Source organism: Bufo bufo, chromosome 9 (assembly GCF_905171765.1).
Source record: "Bufo bufo chromosome 9, aBufBuf1.1, whole genome shotgun sequence".
Lineage (NCBI taxonomy): Eukaryota > Metazoa > Chordata > Amphibia > Anura > Bufonidae > Bufo > Bufo bufo.
The window spans coordinates 197,625,639-197,647,841 of record NC_053397.1 but is presented as its reverse complement, the minus strand read 5'-3'; the positions used below and the strand labels follow the sequence as shown (position 1 = coordinate 197,647,841).

Below are 22,203 nucleotides of genomic sequence, written 5' to 3'. Positions count from 1 at the left end.
AATGGGAGAGATTAATAGCACCAGAATGTATTTTTGCAGCCCTTAGCTCAGATGGCAGAGCGGATATGTGTGAAAGTTTGTGCCCCCTGCCCGTGTGCAGGAATCTCAGCCCTTGCATGGGTATTATGGGCTCACGCACATGGCCATGCCATGTGCACACAGCCTGTACGGCAGCGCAAGGAAACTATACGGCTTATCAGTACGGAGCTGTACGGCCTCCATACGACAAAAAATTAATAAAAATAACTTCTGGGTGACTATAAAAATGGAGGCATACAGAGGTACAGTAGAGATCACACGTGTGTTTGCAACTTTTTAAGTGTGACTTAAAAAAAAAAAAAGTGCAATGCAAAGGGTAGGTTTATGCGGCTCTTGCCACTTTTCAGAATTTATCTTCATTTACGCCATTTTTCTGCTGCAAAAGAAGCCAGAAACAGATTTCTGTTTAGACGCATGGGATGCCGAAGGAAGCACCAAATTAGGCGTGCCCTCCGGCAGCACAGGAGATGTGAACACTGGCGCAGAAAGCAGTCTTAAAAAATCTCTCCCTAAAAACCCGAGTCCTTGACTTGCCGGTGTTACAATTCATCATCCAGCAAATATAAAACTAACATCTTTTCAACCTATTCCATAAAAGACACACCGCTGTTTAGCATATTATTATGTATTTGAGATCTTCAAGGGTTAAACTTGGCTTCCAAAAATGTTCTTCTCTTTCTCAGCTGTTTTATTCCTAATTTTTTATTATTATTTTTAGAATTTTTCCTCCAGCCACCAGAATTATAGATTTTTTTATTTTTTATTATTTTTTATTAACACCCACCTAAGGGAACCTAAAAAAAAGAGGAACATTAACAAGTATGTAAAGTTACTGAACAGATCAGAGATCTACTACTGCAAACATAGAAACCCGGAACATACAAAAAATAAATACTCTCATCCCTGTCCTTTTTAGCAAATCTCCCTTAGCCGATCGCAAAGTCCCCCGCCCCCCCCCACACATGCCCAGGTTAATAAATATCCTACAAAAAAAAATCTAATTTTCATCATTAATTTAATGCATATGCTGATGGAGAACCACAAAGTTTTGTTATGTACATAAAAAAGGTCTATAAATATAATATTTTAAAACAGCAGGTTGTCCCAGGAGACGGCTATATACAGAGCGGGGGGGGGGGGGGGGGGGGGGGGGGGGGGGGGGGGGGGGGGAGAGAAGGGCATGCCTCGGCCGAGGGTCAAGTAAAAATCTGTATAAAAGATTATACATAGAAACCCCTTACATCCTTTGGATGTTTGAATTATTATATTTTTTTGTGGTTGTCCATCACCAAAATAAATAACAGCGGGTTTAAGAATTTCTCTGCTGCCTGTCGCTTGTGATCTATGAAATCTTGTCGTTCCCGGTATCCAGGGAATTTTACGCATCAGACGCAATCTGTTAGGTCTCACGGATTTGTAACATATCTGCCTCGTCAGGCCCTGGCAGTGGCAGCACATAACATGATATGGTTGACTTGTCATATGCCGAGAGACTCGGGGCCGGTGACAGTTCTTCGGATGTTCCTCGCTCAACTGAGATAAGTGTCAGACCTGGTATCGATCCTCAAGGCAAACCGTCATCTTCCAGGCTCAACGCCACACGCTGGAAAGGAAAATAAGAATAGAAAATGAGGACATGATGTGACGGGAGTAGAACAAAGTGACAACCCAGCGAGGAGACTCCTCCACCGGAAAGGATGCATGACATCAATCCGGGAGAGCAGCCGGGGGTCTCCAAGATCTCCTGCAACCTGCGGCTTACAGGAGGCACAGCATAGGGTTTTCTAACTTTGATTAAAGACTACCAGAGAACTTGTTTTTACTGCTGTGTAGATTCATCGAACCTTGTCCACCTTTATAGTAGCAATGATTATTTCCAGAAGATGACAGTGTATTTTGGATAAGGAAGGAAAGGTGGAGGAGGGGTAGGTACGAGGCTGTGTTACATTAAAAGTGTTAATGTTTTGTACCATAGTAGCAAAGCATATTAAAGGGGCACTGTAGGGTGCTGGTTTTGGGACACTGTACAGTGCTGTTATTGGGCCACTGTATGGAGCTATTATTAGGGCACTGTACCTGTGTTGTTATTGGGGGACTATGGCGCGTTTTTTTTTTTACACTTTATGGTGCCGTTATTGGGGCACTGTACGGTGCTGTTATTGGGGCACTGTACGGTGCTGTTATTGGGGCACTGTACGGTGCTGTTATTGGGGCACTGTTATTGGGGCACTGTACGGTGCTTTTATTGGGGCACTGTGTAGCACTGTTATTGGGGCACTGTACAAAGCTGTTATTGGGGCACTGTACGGTGCTTTTATTGGGGCACTGTGTAGCACTGTTATTGGGGCACTGTACAAAGCTGTTATTGGGGGACTATTGCACCTTTTTGGGACACTGTACGGTGCTTTTATTGGGGCACTGTAGCACTGTTATTGGGGCACTGTACAAAGCTGTTATTGGGGCACTGTACGGTGCTTTTATTGGGGCACTGTGTAGCACTGTTATTGGGGCACTGTACAAAGCTGTTATTGGGGCACTGTACAATGCTGTTATTGGGGCACTGTGTAGCACTGTATGGTGCTGTCATTGGGGCACTGTACAATGCTGTTATTAGGACACTGTATGGTACTATACATTTCTCAATACATGATAAAGCTATAATAGATCTAGCAGCCACACATTTTTACACCATCTTATTAATAAAACAGGCAGCAGTACTGACACATATAAACCTATTGCTGCTTTGCGGCTGTAGTACTCACAGCTGGATAGACATGCCCAATCTGAGTTGTCCGACCAATGTGAATCTCTTCTTCCTCCTCCTCTTCCTCTTCCGTCGTTTTCCGGTAGACTGGATTATCAAAATTCATGCTCTTTGTATTCTTCCGCTTCCAGTTCCTCCAGATGAGATATCCGGACAGGCAGAGGAGGGCAAGAACAGCTAAGAGAGAGGAAGAGGGTGCACATTGGCAATGATGGCTGACAAGAAGAACAAGGTGGCAGTGAAAAGAGCATGGAGAGAGGAGACGGTAACAGACATTTTTATAATTTGGAGGACACAGACTTTTTTTTTGTTGCATTTTGCTCTGTCACCAATGTAACTGGGGCATCCAGAAGAGCCTCAGCTACAGGAGAAAACAACCCCAGCAGAGCTGATCCGGGTCTAAGAACTGGCAGCTCCTCTATGCCCGAGACACGTGGTGATCATGCGATCGCAGGGTCCAATCACTTCCTCTGTCCGCTGCATAATACTCACTGAGCGCTATGCACCAGGCAGAGGAGAAGGCAGAAGCAGCAATAAACTGACCAGACCTGCTAGACTGCACAGTACACATACAGAGCTCCTGATTAAAGCCCTGCACCAAGTGCTGTACATGTACAAAGCTTGGTTGTAATCAGGTTAATTCCATCCTAATCAAAGGCATTTTATGTATTAATGAAATTATTTTGGGAATATACAATTTTTCATTCAAAGTTAGATTTTATGCACTTGCATCTTGGGCTTTTTGTCTACAGTAATTGTGAGGAGCAATGTTATATCCCAGACTGATGGGACTGCTGAAATGTCAATGTTTGGGTTAAATAAATTGCCTTCTTGTCTATTTCCCTTAGGCCTCCTCCATGACCAACATTTCAGGACACACTTTGTTCCCATTAGTCTCCATTTTACTCACCCACTGGCACCGCTACTCCAATGACTGCAGCAGTCAGCGTGGACCTGAGGTCAGAAGCTGCATTACCATCTGAAAGAAGATGAAACAATACAGGTTAGAAAAACCTGACAGCCGTGCACGTGCACCAAGCAGCTACAACCTGCCCGTTACCAGAGCCTATGGCATTGTCAAATTCTGCGAGGCCTTGAGTCTGATCAAATGGGTTCCCTTAGTTGAGTGAGGACACATTATAGATCCCCTATAGAGATGAGCGAAGTTCTCAAAAATTCAATTTGGCTGCTTTGACAAGTTTTACAAAAGAATTCGCATTTCTTTGTAAGTAGTGGGTGCAATGATGAGGAACGCCCCGCGTCATTGAACCCCTCAGATGCTGCGTTCATCACTGATCGTGTCATCTGAGAGGAATATTTAGGTCTTTCAGGGGTTGATCAGTTAAAAAAAATTAAAATAAATGAAATTGTACTCACCTCATCCATTTTAGCGCAAAGAGGCCGCCATGGCCATCTTGCTTGAAGATCCTGTGCAAAATCTTGTGCGGTGCATGATGACGTCATATGTCACCGTGCGCAAGATTTTGCACGGGATGTTCAAGCAAGATGGCCGCGGCAGCCTCTTTGCGCTCAAATGGGTGAGGGGAGTATGTTTTATTTTATTTTTTTCTGATTTGTTACCATGAAGCACAAGGAAATTTGGCTCCGCGGCGAATCAAATTTTCCCTGAAATTTGGATACTTCAATTCGCTCAACACTAATTATCTATGTTCCCGTTTTAAATCTGGTCAGCAGCCAAAAAACATAGGTCATCATCATCAATATCATGGGGGTCTGACTGCTGGCACTGGGGCTACTGCAGCTCTGCTCCCATTTAAGTCATAGGCCATCACTATCTAAAAGGTCACCATGTTAAAACTTGAGCCCCAAGGCAAATGCTTCCACCCCTCACATACGGTGCAGCCGCTCTCTTACAAGCAGCTTTGAGGTCCGTGTGTTGTCCGAGTGTTCAACAGATAAATAATTCTACCGCCTCGTCCTATAAACTCCATTTTATCTTACCGTATCATTTCCGTGACAAAACAATCTATTGTGCTGTGTATAAGGAAAACGTTACAGTCTAAAGAATGTTGTGTGGCCTCGGCCTTGAGTGTTATCAACATGTCTAACAAGCCTCCGATATCTCCACTGCGCACCTAGAGATGGACTCCCTTACATCCCACGATCCCAGCTGCAGCTGAAGAAAACCGAAACGGAGCCCACGTCACCTAAATGCCCGATCCTGGATCGGTTGGGACGGAATCCAAGTTCTCTATAAAACCTCCTGCTTATCGGATTAATGGGACCTCCTCATACTTGCATGTGATGTGATGCATAGACACTATGATCGTCTATTATTCATTTGGAGACTCTTTCCATGTTATTTTATCCGCAACAAGGGACTTAAAAACGTGACTGGTAACCCCTTATCTCACACCTTCATAGCTAACTGCTCTTTGGTCTGAAGAAGGGGCCCCGTTTGGCCGCGTAACCTATAAGAGATACTTATAAAGAACATTAATCTGCTTCTGACTCGTCTGGACGCGCCGCCGCTTATCCTATTTTTTTCCTATCACTGTACCTGGCTGTGCATGTCCATGCATGAAAGAAGAAGCCTGGCAGCACCGGCACCCATATGCTACATGGAGTTTTGGATGTTGTGCTCCTAGCCTCTGTGATCCTGCACATTACCCCCTGTTTGTATAGCGGTCCAAATGATGAACACTGCTCTCCCCTTTCTTCTCCTTTACCTTCATAGAATCAATATTCCGGTCTTGCTGACCAGGTATTATAAAAGCAAAGAGGTGTCTTTGCATGGCTTTAGGATCCATTTCCATGACCCGATACTAGCGATAATGATCACGAAAGGATCATTCTTTCCCAGTCATTGCCCGATGGTGTGAGCTGCATTTATTCTCCGGATGGTGATAAATGGTGGCTACTACGATTGTTTGTTCCCATACAGATTCATTGTTGTCGGCAGATCTGTTGCAGATCTTTATGTAGAGCATCAGTGATGACCACCTAACAAACGAGCATTGTCAGGAAATTGAATGCAAACTTACACAGGGCAATTATCCAGCACAAGCATCTGTACAATCTGCGTATAACTTAGTAACAGTGAATAATACTAGCAGAAAGCCTTGGGCAGGATTCTTCGGTTTCTACTGGCAGTATTAATACTGGGTAGGTTTGTGTTCGCTGAAGTTACAGCTATACATTAGTATCAGTAGTACATCATTTGTTTGTATGGCAGCAACAGCGCTGCTGTCCATGCCGATCTTCATTAGGAACCACAATAGTCCTTAGTCCTAGTCCTTAGCTTGCACACAGATACATACTCTGCAAGAAACTATGCCAACAACTGAACCTTGTACATTCTATTAGGTAACATAGACATTTTAAGGCAGTCATTGGAGACAGAATGAGACTCTTACAGTGCTGGTATACGCTGGTGTTCCCAGTAGTTGTAAAGTGGATTTCTCGGTGGCTGGGCTTAGAGGTAGTTCGGAGGTTGTCAGTAGGGCTGGAGTCATAGATTATCTTAGTGGTCGTGGTGGTGGTGGTGGTGGTGGTGGTGGGCTTTGCAGTAGTCTTGGTAACTGTGGTAGGAATAGGCTCTGTAGCAGGAGACTCAGTCAGGAGTGGTGGTAAAGTTGCTTGAGTAGTAGTAATCACTGCAACTAATAAAAAGATAAAAGGTAATTGTTAAAATAAATAATATACATATATATATATTTATTCATTTGGATCCCATATTTCCATTTCTAAATTAAAAATGGGATTTGTCAGGTCTCTTATCTGAGGGTATTGTGTGATAGATGGAGACGCGGAGTTTGGGAGATATATAATTTATTGTTTGATTTAGTATTTTCATGCAAATAGCTGTTTATATGACTTAAGAAAGCTTGTGAGTCCTGCACACAGAGAAATCCTGTGATTCCTGCTCCCACTGCTCAAATACAGGTACTAACAGCTTCTATTGTATGAGTTTGTGTGCAGGAAGAGCTGCCAATCACTCTTTGTAGGCGGGGTGAGGCAGGACTCTCTACATGTGGGTGGGATAAGAAGGACTCACAGGCTTCCTCTACATGTGGGTGGGATAAGCAGGGCTCACAGGCTTCCTCTACATGTGGGTGGGATAAGCAGGGCTCACAGGCTTCCTCTACATGTGGGTGGGATAAGCAGGGCTCACAGGCTTCCTCTACATGTGGGTGGGATAAGCAGGGCTCACAGGCTTCCTCTACATGTGGGTGGGATAAGCAGGGCTCACAGGCTTCCTCTACATGTGGGTGGGATAAGAAGGACTCACAGGCTTCCTCTACATGTGGGTGGGATAAGAAGGGCTCACAGGCTTCCTCTACATGTGGGTGAGATAAGAAGGGCTCACAGGCTTCCTCTACATGTGGATGGGATAAGAAGGACTCACAGGCTTCCTCTATATGTGGGTGAGATAAGAAGGGCTCACAGGCTTCCTCTACATGTGGGTGAGATAAGAAGGACTCACAGGCTTCCTCTACATGTGGGTGAGATAAGAAGGGCTCACAGGCTTCCTCTACATGTGGGTGAGATAAGAAGGGCTCACAGGCTTCCTCTACATGTGGATGGGATAAGAAGGACTCACAGGCTTCCTCTACATGTGGGTGGGATAAGCAGGGCTCACAGGCTTCCTCTACATGTGGGTGGGATAAGCAACACTCACAGGCTTCCTCTACATGTGGGTGGGATAAGCAGGGCTCACAGGCTTCCTCTACATGTGGGTGAGATAAGCAGGGCTCACAGGCTTCCTCTACATGTGGGTGGGATAAGCAGGGCTCACAGGCTTCCTCTACATGTGGGTGGGATAAGCAGGACTCACAGGCTTCCTCTACATGTGGGTGGGATAAGCAGGGCTCACAGGCTTCCTCTACATGTGGGTGGGATAAGCAGGGATCACAGGCTTCCTCTACATGTGGGTGGGATAAGCAGGGCTCACAGGCTTCCTCTACATGTGGGTGGGATAAGCAGGACTCACAGGCTTCCTCTACATGTGGGTGGGATAAGCAGGACTCACAGGCTTCCTCTACATGTGGGTGGGATAAGCAGGACTCACAGGCTTCCTCTACATGTGGGTGGGATAAGAAGGACTCACAGGCTTCCTCTACATGTGGGTGGGATAAGGAGGACTCACAGGCTTCCTCTACATGTGGGTGGGATAAGCAGGACTCACAGGCTTCCTCTACATGTGGGTGGGATAAGCAGGACTCACAGGCTTCCTCTACATGTGGGTGGGATAAGCAGGACTCACAGGCTTCCTCTACATGTGGGTGGGATAAGCAGGGCTCACAGGCTTCCTCTACATGTGGGTGGGATAAGCAGGACTCACAGGCTTCCTCTACATGTGGGTGGGATAAGCAGGGCTCACAGGCTTCCTCTACATGTGGGTGGGATAAGCAGGGCTCACAGGCTTCCTCTACATGTGGGTGGGATAAGCAGGGCTCACAGGCTTCCTCTACATGTGGGTGGGATAAGCAGGACTCACAGGCTTCCTCTACATGTGGGTGGGATAAGCAGGACTCACAGGCTTCCTCTACATGTGGGTGGGATAAGCAGGACTCACAGGCTTCCTCTACATGTGGGTGGGATAAGAAGGACTCACAGGCTTCCTCTACATGTGGGTGGTATAAGAAGGACTCACAGGCTTCCTCTACATGTGGGTGGGATAAGGAGGACTCACAGGCTTCCTCTACATGTGGGTGGTATAAGAAGGACTCACAGGCTTCCTCTACATGTGGGTGGGATAAGCAGGACTCACAGGCTTCCTCTACATGTGGGTGGGATAAGCAGGACTCACAGGCTTCCTCTACATGTGGGTGGGATAAGCAGGACTCACAGGCTTCCTCTACATGTGGGTGGGATAAGCAGGGCTCACAGGCTTCCTCTACATGTGGGTGGGATAAGCAGGACTCACAGGCTTCCTCTACATGTGGGTGGGATAAGCAGGGCTCACAGGCTTCCTCTACATGTGGGTGGGATAAGCAGGGCTCACAGGCTTCCTCTACATGTGGGTGGGATAAGCAGGACTCACAGGCTTCCTCTACATGTGGGTGGGATAAGAAGGACTCACAGGCTTCCTCTACATGTGGGTGGTATAAGAAGGACTCACAGGCTTCCTCTACATGTGGGTGGGATAAGGAGGACTCACAGGCTTCCTCTACATGTGGGTGGTATAAGAAGGACTCACAGGCTTCCTCTACATGTGGGTGGGATAAGGAGGACTCACAGGCTTCCTCTACATGTGGGTGGGATAAGAAGGACTCACAGGCTTCCTCTACATGTGGGTGGGATAAGAAGGACTCACAAGCTTCCTCTACATGTGGGTGGGATAAGAAGGACTCACAGGCTTCCTATACATGTGGGTGGGATAAGAAGGACTCACAGGCTTCCTCTACATGTAGGTGGGATAAGCAGGGCTCACAGGCTTCCTCTACATGTGGGTGAGATAAGAAGGACTCACAGGCTTCCTCTACATGTGGGTGGGATAAGAAGGACTCACAGGCTTCCTCTACATGTGGGTGGGATAAGAAGGACTCACAGGCTTCCTCTACATGTGGGTGGGATAAGCAGGACTCACAGGCTTCCTCTACATGTGGGTGGGATAAGAAGGACTCACAGGCTTCCTCTACATGTGGGTGGTATAAGCAGGACTCACAGGCTTCCTCTACATGTGGGTGGTATAAGCAGGACTCACAGGCTTCCTCTACATGTGGGTGGGATAAGAAGGACTAACAAGCTTTTTCGATGTGTACCTGGGATAAGTAGGCTTCCTCTACACGTGGGTGGGGTAACCAGGACTCACAGGCTTTTTCTATGTGTGGGTGGGTTATGCAGAACTCAACCTATAATCAGCTAATTACATGAAAATACTGAATAAAATAATGAAACACGTTAAATCTCCAAGCTCAGCATCTCCCCCCCCCCCCCCCATTCTATATAGCCCTCAGATAAGACCAGATAGAGGTGCTTTAATTATATTGATTTCTTTACAATTACCTTACATTTCCAGCTTATCACACCGCCAATAACCAACCATAAAGAGTATGTTCCTGATGCACTGCATCACGGCTATTTTTCTTCTTACCTTTCCCACAGCTCCTCATATCCAGCCCCAACTCCACACCGTCTGCACAGGCACATGTGTATTTGGGAGAATGGACAGAAATCTGAGGGGCCGCCAGGCACAGGTATTCGCACCCACCATTCGGTAGAGGGCCTTGGTTACAGGCATTTACAGCTGCAAAACATTCAATCATTGTCACCACAAGAGCCAAGAGGAATAAAGAAAAATTCAGCTCGGGAACTACACATTGGAAGGGGTGTAGAGAGACCTATCCAAAACTGTGAGGGAGGCAGAGCTCAGTCACCATATTGCCAGGTGACATCATTCTATTTGACAAAGCTTAAAGGGGTATTCCCATCTTACACATTTATGGGGTCTCCACAGGACATACCCCAAATCTGTGAGTTGCAAAAGGCTCCTGACAGTCGCTGTTGCTGCCCTGCAGCAGTCACATGTAGGTGGCTACAACAGCTGGCGGGGAATTTTGTGATTTTATCACATCCCTTTCTTCTTCATGATTTTTAAATGTCCCAGACAACCCCTATAAATGATAATATAATGCTAGAATAGGTCATTAACCTCTGCTGGAGGTCTGATCACTGGGGTTCCCATGAACAATGAGAATGGAAGGGCTTTAGCTCATAAACCAACTTTAACATCCATAAACACTTCTGTATTTACCAAGAATCAGAACCAATTTTTAGGTACAGGAGTATTAACAATGGGGTAGAGCCTTTTAGGAAAATGGGTGTGATCGGGGCGGATATCATCAGACAAACCTTGGCAGATGCCCATGACTGTATGGGTTAGGCTGAGTTCACATATGCATTAGGACTTGGAAAAAATGGAATTCAAGCTGTGATGGAGCCTCCAGCACTGACGTGAACAGAGCCTATACAAGCCAGGGGCGTAGCTTTAGGGGGTGCAGAGGTAGCAGTCGCTACTGGTCCCAGGAGCCTGAGGGGGCCCAAAGACCCTTGTGCCACATAAGAAGACACCAGTAAATAATAGAATAATAGAAAGTGCATGCTGGTCAAGTTACACCTCTGGCTGGAGGGAAGAGGTTAGGCGTTAAAATTTTTGCTTGCCTTAGGCTGCACAAAGGCTATGTGCTTCTCTGACCACAAAGCACCGAGGGAAGGGGGGCACAAGCTGTACTCTTGGGCTTGGGCCCATGAGCCTTTAGCTATGCCCCTGTGTGTCGGACAGGCCATGGGTTGCTCTATACTAGTCTATCCTGGGGTGAAGTAGGCAGACTGCTAACTGTGACTCTATTGCCCATGGGCCCAAGTACAGCTGACCTTGGGTGCGTGTCGGACAGGCGATGGGTTGCAGATGCCTTCACATACACAATTGCATAAAAGCTACCATACTGTATAGTAATTGCATGTGGTATATCAAAATCCTATTCTCTCTTCATCGCACACACATGCCAACACTTTGCAGAACAAGATGGCACTCGTACCTTTTGGTTGCTTTAGCTGATGAACAACAACTATATCATGAGGATTGTTGAGATTCTCAGCCAGGACAGAAATGTCTTTTCCTGTCAATCTGTTGGCGCTGAAGATGGCTTCATTTTCCAGATCTGTCCAAAACACCTTATCCTGGAGAAGATTGTCAGAGGTGAAATGGAATCTGCAGATTATCCCACAAAACACATCATCTAGCCATAGGTTTCACAATAAGTGTTTGGTCGGTCAGGGTCCTGTATAGAATGGGGGCACTGAGTCCCCCAAGTACAAGACCATGGTGAGGAGGAGTTGGGATGGAGCAGCACTGATCATGCATGAGGGGTCTTCAATGAAGATACGTTTACCACCTGTCCCACGGACTATAATATTACAGTATAGGGCTTTTACCTCAAAGACTGCCAGACCAAAGGGGTGACTGAGCTTTTCCTCGGAGAAGATGAGCAGCTTTCTGTTTGACCCATTGAAGTCCACGCTGGAGAGGGTATGGAGCTTCGAGTCCACCCAATACAAACGATGGGTCAGCACATCTGGGGTAATAAGATGGAGGAATCAGTGATGGTACACAGAGACATGGAACTTCATCGCTGCCATGCAAGAGGCATGTTTTCTTGGCGTCATGTTAAGGAAAACAGATTGCATGCTACCTACCCCTTTCCAAAATAAAGACATTTGACCGAATACACACGTTGCCACTTAAAATGTAATAGAACTGTAAAATGGCACTTAAAGGGGCTGACCCCTCTCTAACATTGGTGGCATATCACGAAGACATACCACCAATGTCTGATAGGTGCAGGTCCAAAGTCCACCGAAGTAAAAGAGAGAGGATCACGTATGCGCTGATGCCCTCCATTCATTTCTATGGGAACGTCAGAAATAACCGACTGCCGGCTCAGCTATTTCTGTCAGCCCCATGGGAGTGAATGGAGCGGTGGCTGAGCTCGGGCGTTGCGCTTCCCATTAATTTCTTTGGGACGTCTGAAAATAGACGAGCATGGAAATGAATGGAGGGTGGCGCTCTCCTTCACTTTGCGGGTTCCGTTCTAGAGATAGCTGTGGGTCCCAGAGGTATCTGATATGCCCCAATGTATGAGATGGGCCATCCCCTCTATAAAAAAAAAACAAAAAAAAACTGTCAGCTCTCCTTTCGGGTTTGTTTTTGTAAATACCTGTATTCCCCAGGAAATAACGATTCTGCAGCATCTTTTCTTAGAATTCTGTGCCGCACCAATCCTCTGTTTTTCCTCCTGGAAATGTTTCGATGCACTGACAGTTGGGTGTTACCGTTCCCCTTTTCAAAAGGGTTTGTCCTTACACAGTCGGAGATTGTCCAATCAGTGCCGCTAGTGTCAGACTGTCTATAGACCTCAATCATTGGCAAGAGGAATGGTAACAGTTGACATTTTATTCACACGTTCTTAGGAGGAATAACTGAAGGACAGCATAATACAAAAGAAAATATGCTCCAGAATTGTTAGGTTTTGCAAGTATTCACTGACAGACATGGCAGGAGAGGACAACTCCTCTTTGTGTGCACTGGGGCCAGATGGCGCTGTATCGTGTGCCTATAAAGTGCAGGCTATAGACTGTTTTAATGCATCAGATTGAAGGTGGCAGATTCTGACATGTTTGGAATTATCAATTATTTATTTATTTATTATTAATAATTAGAATTGTCACCAACCTAATGTGATCCCATTGGGCCACTCAATTTCATCGGAAACCAGAACCTGTCGGTCACCCCCGTTCAGGCCAGCCTTCTCTATCTTAGCGGGGTCTCCCCAGTCCGACCAGAACATGAACCTTAAAGCAAGCACACATATTCGCAATCAATGGTTACTGTAAAAACATAATATAGTATAACCTCCTTAATATGGGCTATACAGCCCCCATGTGAATCAATCTTCTAGCATTAGGAATCTCCAGTCATCTTCGTACTAGGACTCACCCTGTTGTAGGATCAACCGCAATGGCCCTTGGGTCCCCCAGGCTCTGGTTAAAGAGTGTTTTCCGTTTGCAGCCATCGGAGGTTGCGACAGAAATCGTCTTATTTCCAGAATCTGTCCAGTAAATGTTCTTGTGGATCCAGTCTACAGCCAGACCCTCCGGGGAGTGGAGATGGCTGTTGACCAACACAACATGTTCTGCAGGGTCTGAGGCACGATCCAGAGGGGCACTGCAAAAAAAGAAAAAAAAAAGTGAACTGGAAAATCAGGGTTAGGGAATTTTGGTGTGGATTTAATGGGAGGCCATGCTGGCAGTGGTTTATTGCTTTGATCGTGCGAAGAAAGGACATCTTTCAGGCTACTTTCATATCTGCGTTTTCCTTTCTGGTTTTGAGATCCGTCAAAACCGGAGGAAAACGCTTCAGTTTTGTCCCCATTCATTGTCAATGGGGACAAAACTGAACGAGCCGGAACGGAGTGCACCAGAATGCATTCCGTTTCGTTACATTCCCGTGCAAGCAGAATTTGTGTGTGCGTCATGAGATACTGATCAAGATGGATCCCGCCTGAAACACAATGTAAGTCAATGGTGCCTGATCCGTTTTTCAGACACGAAAACAAACTGATCCGGCGCCCATTGACTTACAATGGTTTTAGTGCCGGATCAGTCTTGTTCATTTTAGAGATGATAGAACCTTTAAAGTTTAGGGATTATAAGATATTGTGTTCTGTTTTGTTTATAAAGAAGAAATGTGTGTCCGTCTGTAATGCTTTGGGGGGGGGGGGGGGGGGGGGGGGGGGAGGGGTACTCTCTTGGGGAGAGAGCGCCTTAGTCAGTGTGAGGAGACTTATAGGCCATACATGGTCCTCTGGAATTCTGGGAAGAAAGGGATGTAACAAGCTCTGCCTCTAATGCCACCAGATGTAAGGCAGCCTCCTACAAGTCAATGTTCAACCCTTTAAAAAGGCCTTGAGACAAGACTTGGATATTAAGTAAGCCAGCATCTCATCTGCAGACAGCTGTTTCGGGGTGCTGAGTTTTTCTGGCTCTGTCCATTCATATCTCCATATTCATCCTATGATAAGTGTAGCCCTGATTTTACACTTTATACAATACACATATACATCAAAGGTGCCCGTACAACCTCAATACTGACTCTTCCAGAGACCCAACTTGACTCGGCCAAGAGGGCACGTGTTCTCAATAAGAAGAGGGGAATAAGCAGTGACTTATGTCACTTGAGAACAAAAAGGTTCGGTTATCTAAATTCAACATGCCCAGGCACACCACCATACACGTCAGATAGTCGGCCGGTCCAGACGAAATTTACCTGTAAATCTTGCGATGGAAGAGGTCACACCAGTAAATCTTTTTGTTTATCACTTCTACATCCAGGGATACAACATTTTTTAACTGCGAGGCGAGACGCGAGTAATCTCTGCGGACTAGATCGATTTGGCGGAGCTCATGCCGGTTGGTAAAGATCAGATATGGACTCTGTCCTGGAGGAGACAGGAAGTGGCGCGCTACTTCTTACATGTTGTTTCAACAGTTATCTGCATTCTATATATTTATACTTAAAATAAAATATATATATTTTATGTTTTATATAAATTATTTTGTAAACCACATTATGTGAGAAGCAATTTTTTTCGGGAATAAAATGACTGAAGCATGAACCCCAATACCCAATTTGCATTCTTAGACCCTTAATGATCCTGTTTAAAAAAAAAACAAACAAACAAAAAAAAACAACAACATCTTTTACCCCCTCCCTCCCCCAATGTGCCTAATCTCCTAATCTAGGAGCTGACATATTACACTGGTTAGAACAACGCCTTACTCGCTGCCTTTAGGCTATTCCCTCCAGGCTCCTAGACCTTGTCTTTACACCATCACACCTTGTAAACTTGTGAATAATTAAATTGATCTAAAGCCGCTTCTTGTTCTTGCTCATCCCTCGCTGACGCGCTTGTCACTCACCTGCTGCCTTGCACGTCTTAGACACACTGTCCATCTGAAATCCTTCATAACATTCACATTTATAGTCTCCTTTATAATTGACACAAATCTGGCTGCACGCATCAGGGTTCTCACACTCGTCAATATCTGAAATCAAATATACAAGGCGATATATGGGAATGTGCAACGAATGCGCTCGGCTCAGCCAGGGGCGCATTAGTTCTTAGCGGGGAGAGGGGAGTAAGTCGCTGTTGCTCAGGTGGCGGCTTATCTCCCCTCAGAACAAAAGGATCGGCCATGCTGAATTACAACGTGCAATCCTTCTTTTCCCCCCTGACATCTGTACACAGATCTCATAGGGCCCCATAGCAAAAATTAGTAAGGGCCCCCCTGCCGCACCCAGTTTCCCAGGATCTGGGTGACAATCACTCCCAGGCAATGCAAAGTGCAACGCCCCAGATTTCTGTCAAATAAGATTTTTTTTTCTTATTAGGTGAAAAAAACAAAAACATAATTGAAACATTTTGTAATTGAAAAAGTCACCCTCCACCTTATCCACTTTATCTGACTTATATGGCCAAAAAAGTAGAACAGGTGCTTCATAAATATGGCACTACTTCTGACCAACATATTTCTCCATTTATTTACACCAGACAACTGGTATAAATACATTGATATATCTGCTTCCCTTCTATTAGAAAGCAGTCTGCCTGCAGCCACCACTAGGGGGAGCTCAGTGCATAGGAATGCATACAGTTACCATTTACTGGAATGAAAGAGAACATAATCTCTTTGCACTGAGCTTCCCCTAGTGACGGCTACACGAAAATACTGTGTTTTCTTGTCATGAAAAGGAGCTCAGCATCGGTCCCCCCCCTCCCCTTACCCGGGCCCTGTAGCACTTGCATAGTATGCCTCCATCCAGCTTTACAGGGAAACAGATTGATAAGAGGCGGATAAGGAGCACAGTGAAGACCTTGTCCAGTGTATCACTTACCTCCACAAGTTTTTTTGTCAATTAACTTGTAGCCTGTGGGGCAGTCACATTCATGTCCCATCTTCAGATCCTTGCAGATGTGCGAACAGCCGCCATTATTTATCAAACACTCGTTGACTCCTAAGAAAAGATGAAAGCGTCTCATACTCTTAAAGGGGTTATCTTAGGCATTTATGGCATATCCAGCGGAAAAAAAGATACCCCTTTAATACTATATTTTTCATCATGGCTGAATAAAAATAAGAAAATGACCATAATAATGGTTTTTATTTTGAATCAAAACTCACTATTTATCAAAAATCGGACATTGCCCGCAGTGACCAGATTCCAGTTTTTATTATTATTTTTCTTTATTGCTATGGGCAATACCTCTTCATATTGGGTCATGTAGACGGCTCTCTGAACGGAGCTTTACTTTTCAGTACTTTTTTCCTTCAGTAAACAATACATTCCCGTCAACACAAAATCACAATGGAGTAAAATGAACACCCTATGGACCATGAATGAAGAGATTTTTCTAAATGTTTTTTCCAACACATTTCAAGAGCTAAAGTGCTGCCCATAATTATTCATACCCCTGGCAAATTTTGACTTAAAGTTACTTTTATTGAACCAGCAAGTAATTTTGTGACGGGAAATGACATAGGTGTCTCCCAAAAGATAATAAGACGATGTACAAGAGGCATTATTGTGGGGAAAAAAAACATTTCTCAGCTTTTATTTACATTTGAGCAAAAAGTGTCCAGTCCAAAATTATTCATACCCTTCTCAATAATCAATAGAAAAGCCTTTATTGGCTATTAGAGCAATCAAATGCTTCCTATAATTGCAGACCAGCTTTTTGCAGGTCTCCACAGGTATTTTTGCCCATTCATCTTTAGCAATGAGCTCCAAATCTTTCAGGTTGGAGGGTCTTCTTGCCATCACCCTGATCTTTAGCTCCCTCCACAGATTCTCAATTGGATTCAAGTCTGGACTCTGGCTGGGCCTCTCCAAAACGTTAATGTTGTTGTCCGCTAACCATTTCTTCACCACTTTTGCTGTGTGTTTTGGGTCATTGTCATGCTGAAACGTCCACTGGTGCCCAAGGCCAAGTTTCTCTGCAGACGCCTGATGTTGTCATTGAGAATCCTCATGTATTGCTCTTTTTTCATGGTGCCGTTTACTGTGATTAGGTTCCCTGGTCATTGGCTGAAAAACACCCCCAAAGCATTAGGTTCCCACCACCATGTTTGACAGTGGGGATTGTGTTCTTTGGGTTGAAGGCTTCTCCTTTTTTACGCCAAAAGAAGGAAACATCATTGTGACCAAACAATTCAATTTTTGTTTCATCTGACCATAACACACAAGACCAGACGTCTTCTTCTTTGTCCAGATGAGCTTTTGCACAGGCCAAGCGAGCTTTTGTGTGCCTTATCTGGAGAAGTGGCGTCCTCCTTGGTCTGCAGTGTGCAGTGCCCGTTGGATTGTCCACCTTGAGACATTGCCACCAGCAGAGCCCAGATTCACCAGGATGGCCTTGGTGGTGATCCTTGGATTCTTTTTCACCTCTCTAAGAATCCTCCTGGCCAGCACAGGTGTCACTTTTGGCTTCCGACCACGTCCTCTGAGATTTTCCACAGTGCGGAACATCTTGTATTTTTTGCTCAAATGTAAATAAAAGCTGAGAAAGGTTTTTTCCCCCACAATAATGCCTCTTGTACATCGTCTTATTATCTTTTGGGAGACACCTATGTCCTTTCCCGTCAAAAAATTACTTGCTGGTTAAATAAAAGTAACTAAGTCAAAATTTGCCAGGGGTATGAATAATTATGGGCAGCACTGCATATAACCTTTTTACTTTTCTGTTGACAGTCATATGTGAGCTCTTCTTCTCTTTTTACGGGACAAGTTTTTGTTTTTTTTGCCTCTATTTTGGCGTACATGTAACTTACTTTATTTGTTGCGTTTTCATGACATAAATTGTGCGTTATATATAAAAATAATGCACAATTTATGTCATAAAAAACCACAACAAATAAAGGGGTTGTACAGTCGCTAATATTGATGACCCAACTGCTCAATAGGTCATCAATATCTAATTGGTAGGGGGTCCGACTCCAGGCACCCCGCCAATCAGCTGTTTGACGAGGAGGTGGACCTCCATGCGAGCGCTCCGCTTCCTGGTCTTCACACTACGCCTCGTCTCCTGTGGAGCGGTGGTGTAGTGCCATTACAAGTACTCGCTCCATTCAGTTAAATGGAGAGGGCACTTGTATTACACTGCACTTACGAGACAAAGTGCAGTGTAATGAAGAGGTAGTGACGATCCGTGCTCTTCAAACTGCTGATCGGCGGGGGTGTCAGACCCCTGCCAATCAGATATTGATGACCTATCTAAATTCCAGCAGAAAAAAACCCTAAACACACAATTTTAATGGTATACGTTAAAAAAGATCCTATTTGAATCCTCAATCAAAAACAAAAAAATTACATACAGGGTATGTGACTAATACATTGCATTCAGAGTTTTGATAATACAATTGGGGTATGGGAATAAATTATCCCTAGATCCGTCCCTATCCTAAACACCTCAGCCCAGGGAAGGCTCCTGATGGTGGAGGCCCCCTGTCCACGTTCCTAGGCTATTATCCCTATATTGTCCCTATGAAAAGAACAAAAAAAGGGAAATATTCTGGATTACCCCTGGTATGAGGTAAGGATACTAGAGTACCGGTGGTACACCCATTAACTGGATGCAAAAGAGACAAAGTGCAAAACAAAAAAGGAAATATATAGATAGTGAGGGTTGACAATATAGTCACACACCTAATTACCTCGACGCGTTTCCCCCTAGACAGTGCTTATGGGATCATCAGGAGGTATAATAACACTAAAAGTCTATAATCTACTAATGTAACATAATATATACTGGCACACAGCCAGGTTACATAGTCAGATAATTCATCGCTCTACACATAATTTATATGGGGGGGGTGGGTGTCGTTCTAAAGACCAGTCCACATAAACTGTGGCACCGTTCCAGGCCAGCCACCAACACTTTGATATCATGTGTGGCTATGATGCCATGGTCCAAACTCCTGGAGGCCAACGAATATCATATCATCTAACTGATGTGTAACACAATTTTCGTTGGCCTCCAGGAGTTTGGACCATGGCATCATAGCCACACATGATATCAAAGTGTTGGTGGCTGGCCTGGAACGGTGCCACAGTTTATGTGGACTGGTCTTTAGAACGACACCAAGTCCAAGGAGAGGCAGTATACTAGTGTTAGGGACCCATCTGCGGAAGCCACCTTGACACCTGGTAGATGGTCCCGACACACGTTTGATCAAATATGTGCGCCAAGAGCTTCCATGGACTCATTTATAGTAGGTATTTTATTTAGAATGACCCCCATTTCTTAGCTCTATTGTTTGTATGTATAATGGTGTGCAGCCATTTTCTTTTTTTATAATTTATTACTCCAGTAATTTCCCGTTATTACATGTAGGTCACAGTTACACTTGGAGCTTACTGACAAGATATTTGGGGAAGGACTCACGGATCAGAAATCCTGAGGTCTGTTTGAGTTGGTAAAATTTAATGAGGACGGGGATCAGCACATTACTATTACATGAGTTTTGCTTGGTCTGTAAATGCCACGTCTGGGTCCCACGTGCACAGAACGGCTGTAGGATCCAACGTCTCGCTTCATCTACAAGTCTGAGCTCCGGTACAATCAACATCGTAAACCCTCCTATAAAAATAATGAAACCGGGGGAGGAAGAAACTCACCGCACTCCTTCAGAGGCTCATCAGACCAGTCCCGGCAGTCCTGACGAAAGTCACACACTTTGCGAATGTCAATACATTCCCCGCTTTTGCACTGAAACGTTCCTTCGGTATCACAAGGCCCTTCCACTGCTGCAAAGACGAAATCCGTATTATTGGTGTTAGCGGTATAACGCCATGAGTTGTAAAGTTGATGGAAGTTTTATTAAGCTCTTTTTTGGTTCTGGAAAAATTGGGTACTATCCGGTAAATCCACCCTCAGCAGGGGTTATCAACCAATCACCATGGGGTCAGGGGAGTAAGCTGCTGCCAGCTCCTGCTGTCCCCTCCAGATCCCTTCAGCTGGCCATACACATGAGTTTAAAGGGGTTATCCGGAAATTAAATATTGATGACCTATCCTCAGGAGTCCAAGAGCTGGGACCCCCAGCGATCAGCTTTTAGGCTATGTGATGTCACCGTACATCGGTCATGTGACCGAGACGCAGCTCAACCCAATTCAAGTCAATGGGGCTGAACTGCAATACCAAGCACAGCCACTGTGCATTGTATGGCGCCGAGCTTGGGAGTTCGCCATCATCACCAGAGCTCTGGTGAGCGCCGCAACTTCCCAAAATAGCTGATCGAGGCTCAGACCCCCGCCAATGTGATATTGAGGTCATTGGTCATCAATATTATTTCCCGGATAAACCCTTTAACGTTGGCCAAACCAGTCGATTTCAGCGGGAGCGGCCGACCACAGGCCATACATGGGGCTGTGCTGGCTTTCTTGTAATACCAGATGTTAGGGGAAAAGAAGGATCAAGCTGTTGGATTTCAATATGCCAGATCCTTATATTCTCAGGGAAGAGAAGCCGGCAGCAGCCTTCTCCCCATTTTAAATACAGCCACACTCAGCCGAGCATGCATGTGTACAGGGAAGGGGGATTTTCAAGTTATATGCCGTCATTTTCTGATTGGTGAAGGTCCAAACTATGGGACCCCCTCAATCCGGGGAATGAAGGGGCTGCAGCACTGAAACCCTTCACTGCTTCTGCCCGCAGAGCAGCCCTCCTGGCTGAGCAGGGAATTGCAGCTGTCCCCCTGAATGCAGCTGCGCGGGAAAAGGCTTAGAAGGTGCAGCATCGCTGAATCAGCACTATGGCTCCTTTATTTGTGATGACATATCCTAGAGATATGCCAAGACTTAAGATGGGAATATCTTGCCCCCAGTCTGTCTCAAGTATATATATATCAATAAAGCGGACTCACCAGTGCGGCACCCCGTCTCATCGCTGCCATCGAGGCAGTCTCTGACTCCATTGCACTGGTACATCCCATATACACAGGAGCCATCTCCACACTGAAACTCATCCGGACGGCAGGACACCAAAGCTGCGCGAGTAGGAGAGTGCATATAACGTCATTTCTAACCAATCAGATTGGAGCACGTCACTTTCCCTATGAATATAATGCGACTGTACTCACGGCAGTCCTTCTCGTCGGAGTGGTCTTTACAGTCCTGGTCACCGTCACACCTCCAGTTCAGGTGAATACACTTGCCGTTGCCACATCTGTACTCTTGCGGGCCACACTGCGTCACTGCCTGTGGCTGACTTTTCAGACCGCAGCGATCTTCGGATTCATCGGACTGGTCCGCACAATCGGCTTGGCCATCACACAGCCACTTCTCGGGGATGCAAACGCCCTTCCCGCAGCGGAACTGTCCTGATTTACACGTGACTAAGGCGCAATCCTGTTCATCGCTTCCATCACTGCAGTTATCGACGCCGTCGCACACAAAACTCGCAGAGATACAGAACTTATTGCGGCACTGGAACTCGCCACGCGGGCAACCTGCACAAAAGACACAAAAAGACCTGTCAGAACGCAAATTAAAATTAAGTAAGTAGTAAAATAGCACATAGATACATAGCAAAATAGCACGAGATGCATACTGGTAAGAGAACTATAGCTCCCTCTAGTGGTGGCAGGAAACCAGCAAGTTATTTTTTTTAAAGAGAGACTGTCATCAGGAAATTGACTGTGCCTTGTAGGGCTACCTCAGCTGAATGTAATAATACCTTTTACTTACCGATCATTCATTCTGGAGAAAAAGTACTTTTAATCCCTATGCAAATGAGCGGTTAAGTGCAGAGAGGGCGGGCCCAAGCCACTGTGTGCACCCTTGCTCCTCCTGCTTCCTCTGCTTGCCCCTCCTTTTA

General features: G+C 45.4%; 1 protein-coding gene across 2 annotated transcripts in view; it reads right to left on the bottom strand.

The window, feature by feature from the left end:
- Window positions 1–1,216: 1,216 nt before the first annotated feature.
- Window positions 1,217–22,203, bottom strand: part of LRP8 (LDL receptor related protein 8) — a 194,754-nt gene continuing 173,767 nt past the window's right edge. For both annotated transcript variants that reach the window (XM_040408155.1, XM_040408154.1), the window contains 15 exons: window positions 21,467–21,835; window positions 21,251–21,373; window positions 20,004–20,132; window positions 16,224–16,343; window positions 15,248–15,373; window positions 14,595–14,766; window positions 13,266–13,493; window positions 13,002–13,120; window positions 11,705–11,844; window positions 11,308–11,449; window positions 9,864–10,016; window positions 6,181–6,426; window positions 3,714–3,782; window positions 2,802–2,980; window positions 1,217–1,642 (listed from right to left, as the gene is read on the bottom strand). In XM_040408155.1, the coding sequence (XP_040264089.1) occupies window positions 1,604–1,642; window positions 2,802–2,980; window positions 3,714–3,782; window positions 6,181–6,426; window positions 9,864–10,016; window positions 11,308–11,449; window positions 11,705–11,844; window positions 13,002–13,120; window positions 13,266–13,493; window positions 14,595–14,766; window positions 15,248–15,373; window positions 16,224–16,343; window positions 20,004–20,132; window positions 21,251–21,373; window positions 21,467–21,835 (2,354 nt within the window). In that variant the 3' untranslated portion in view covers window positions 1,217–1,603. The remainder of the gene's footprint in view (window positions 1,643–2,801; window positions 2,981–3,713; window positions 3,783–6,180; window positions 6,427–9,863; window positions 10,017–11,307; window positions 11,450–11,704; window positions 11,845–13,001; window positions 13,121–13,265; window positions 13,494–14,594; window positions 14,767–15,247; window positions 15,374–16,223; window positions 16,344–20,003; window positions 20,133–21,250; window positions 21,374–21,466; window positions 21,836–22,203) is intronic.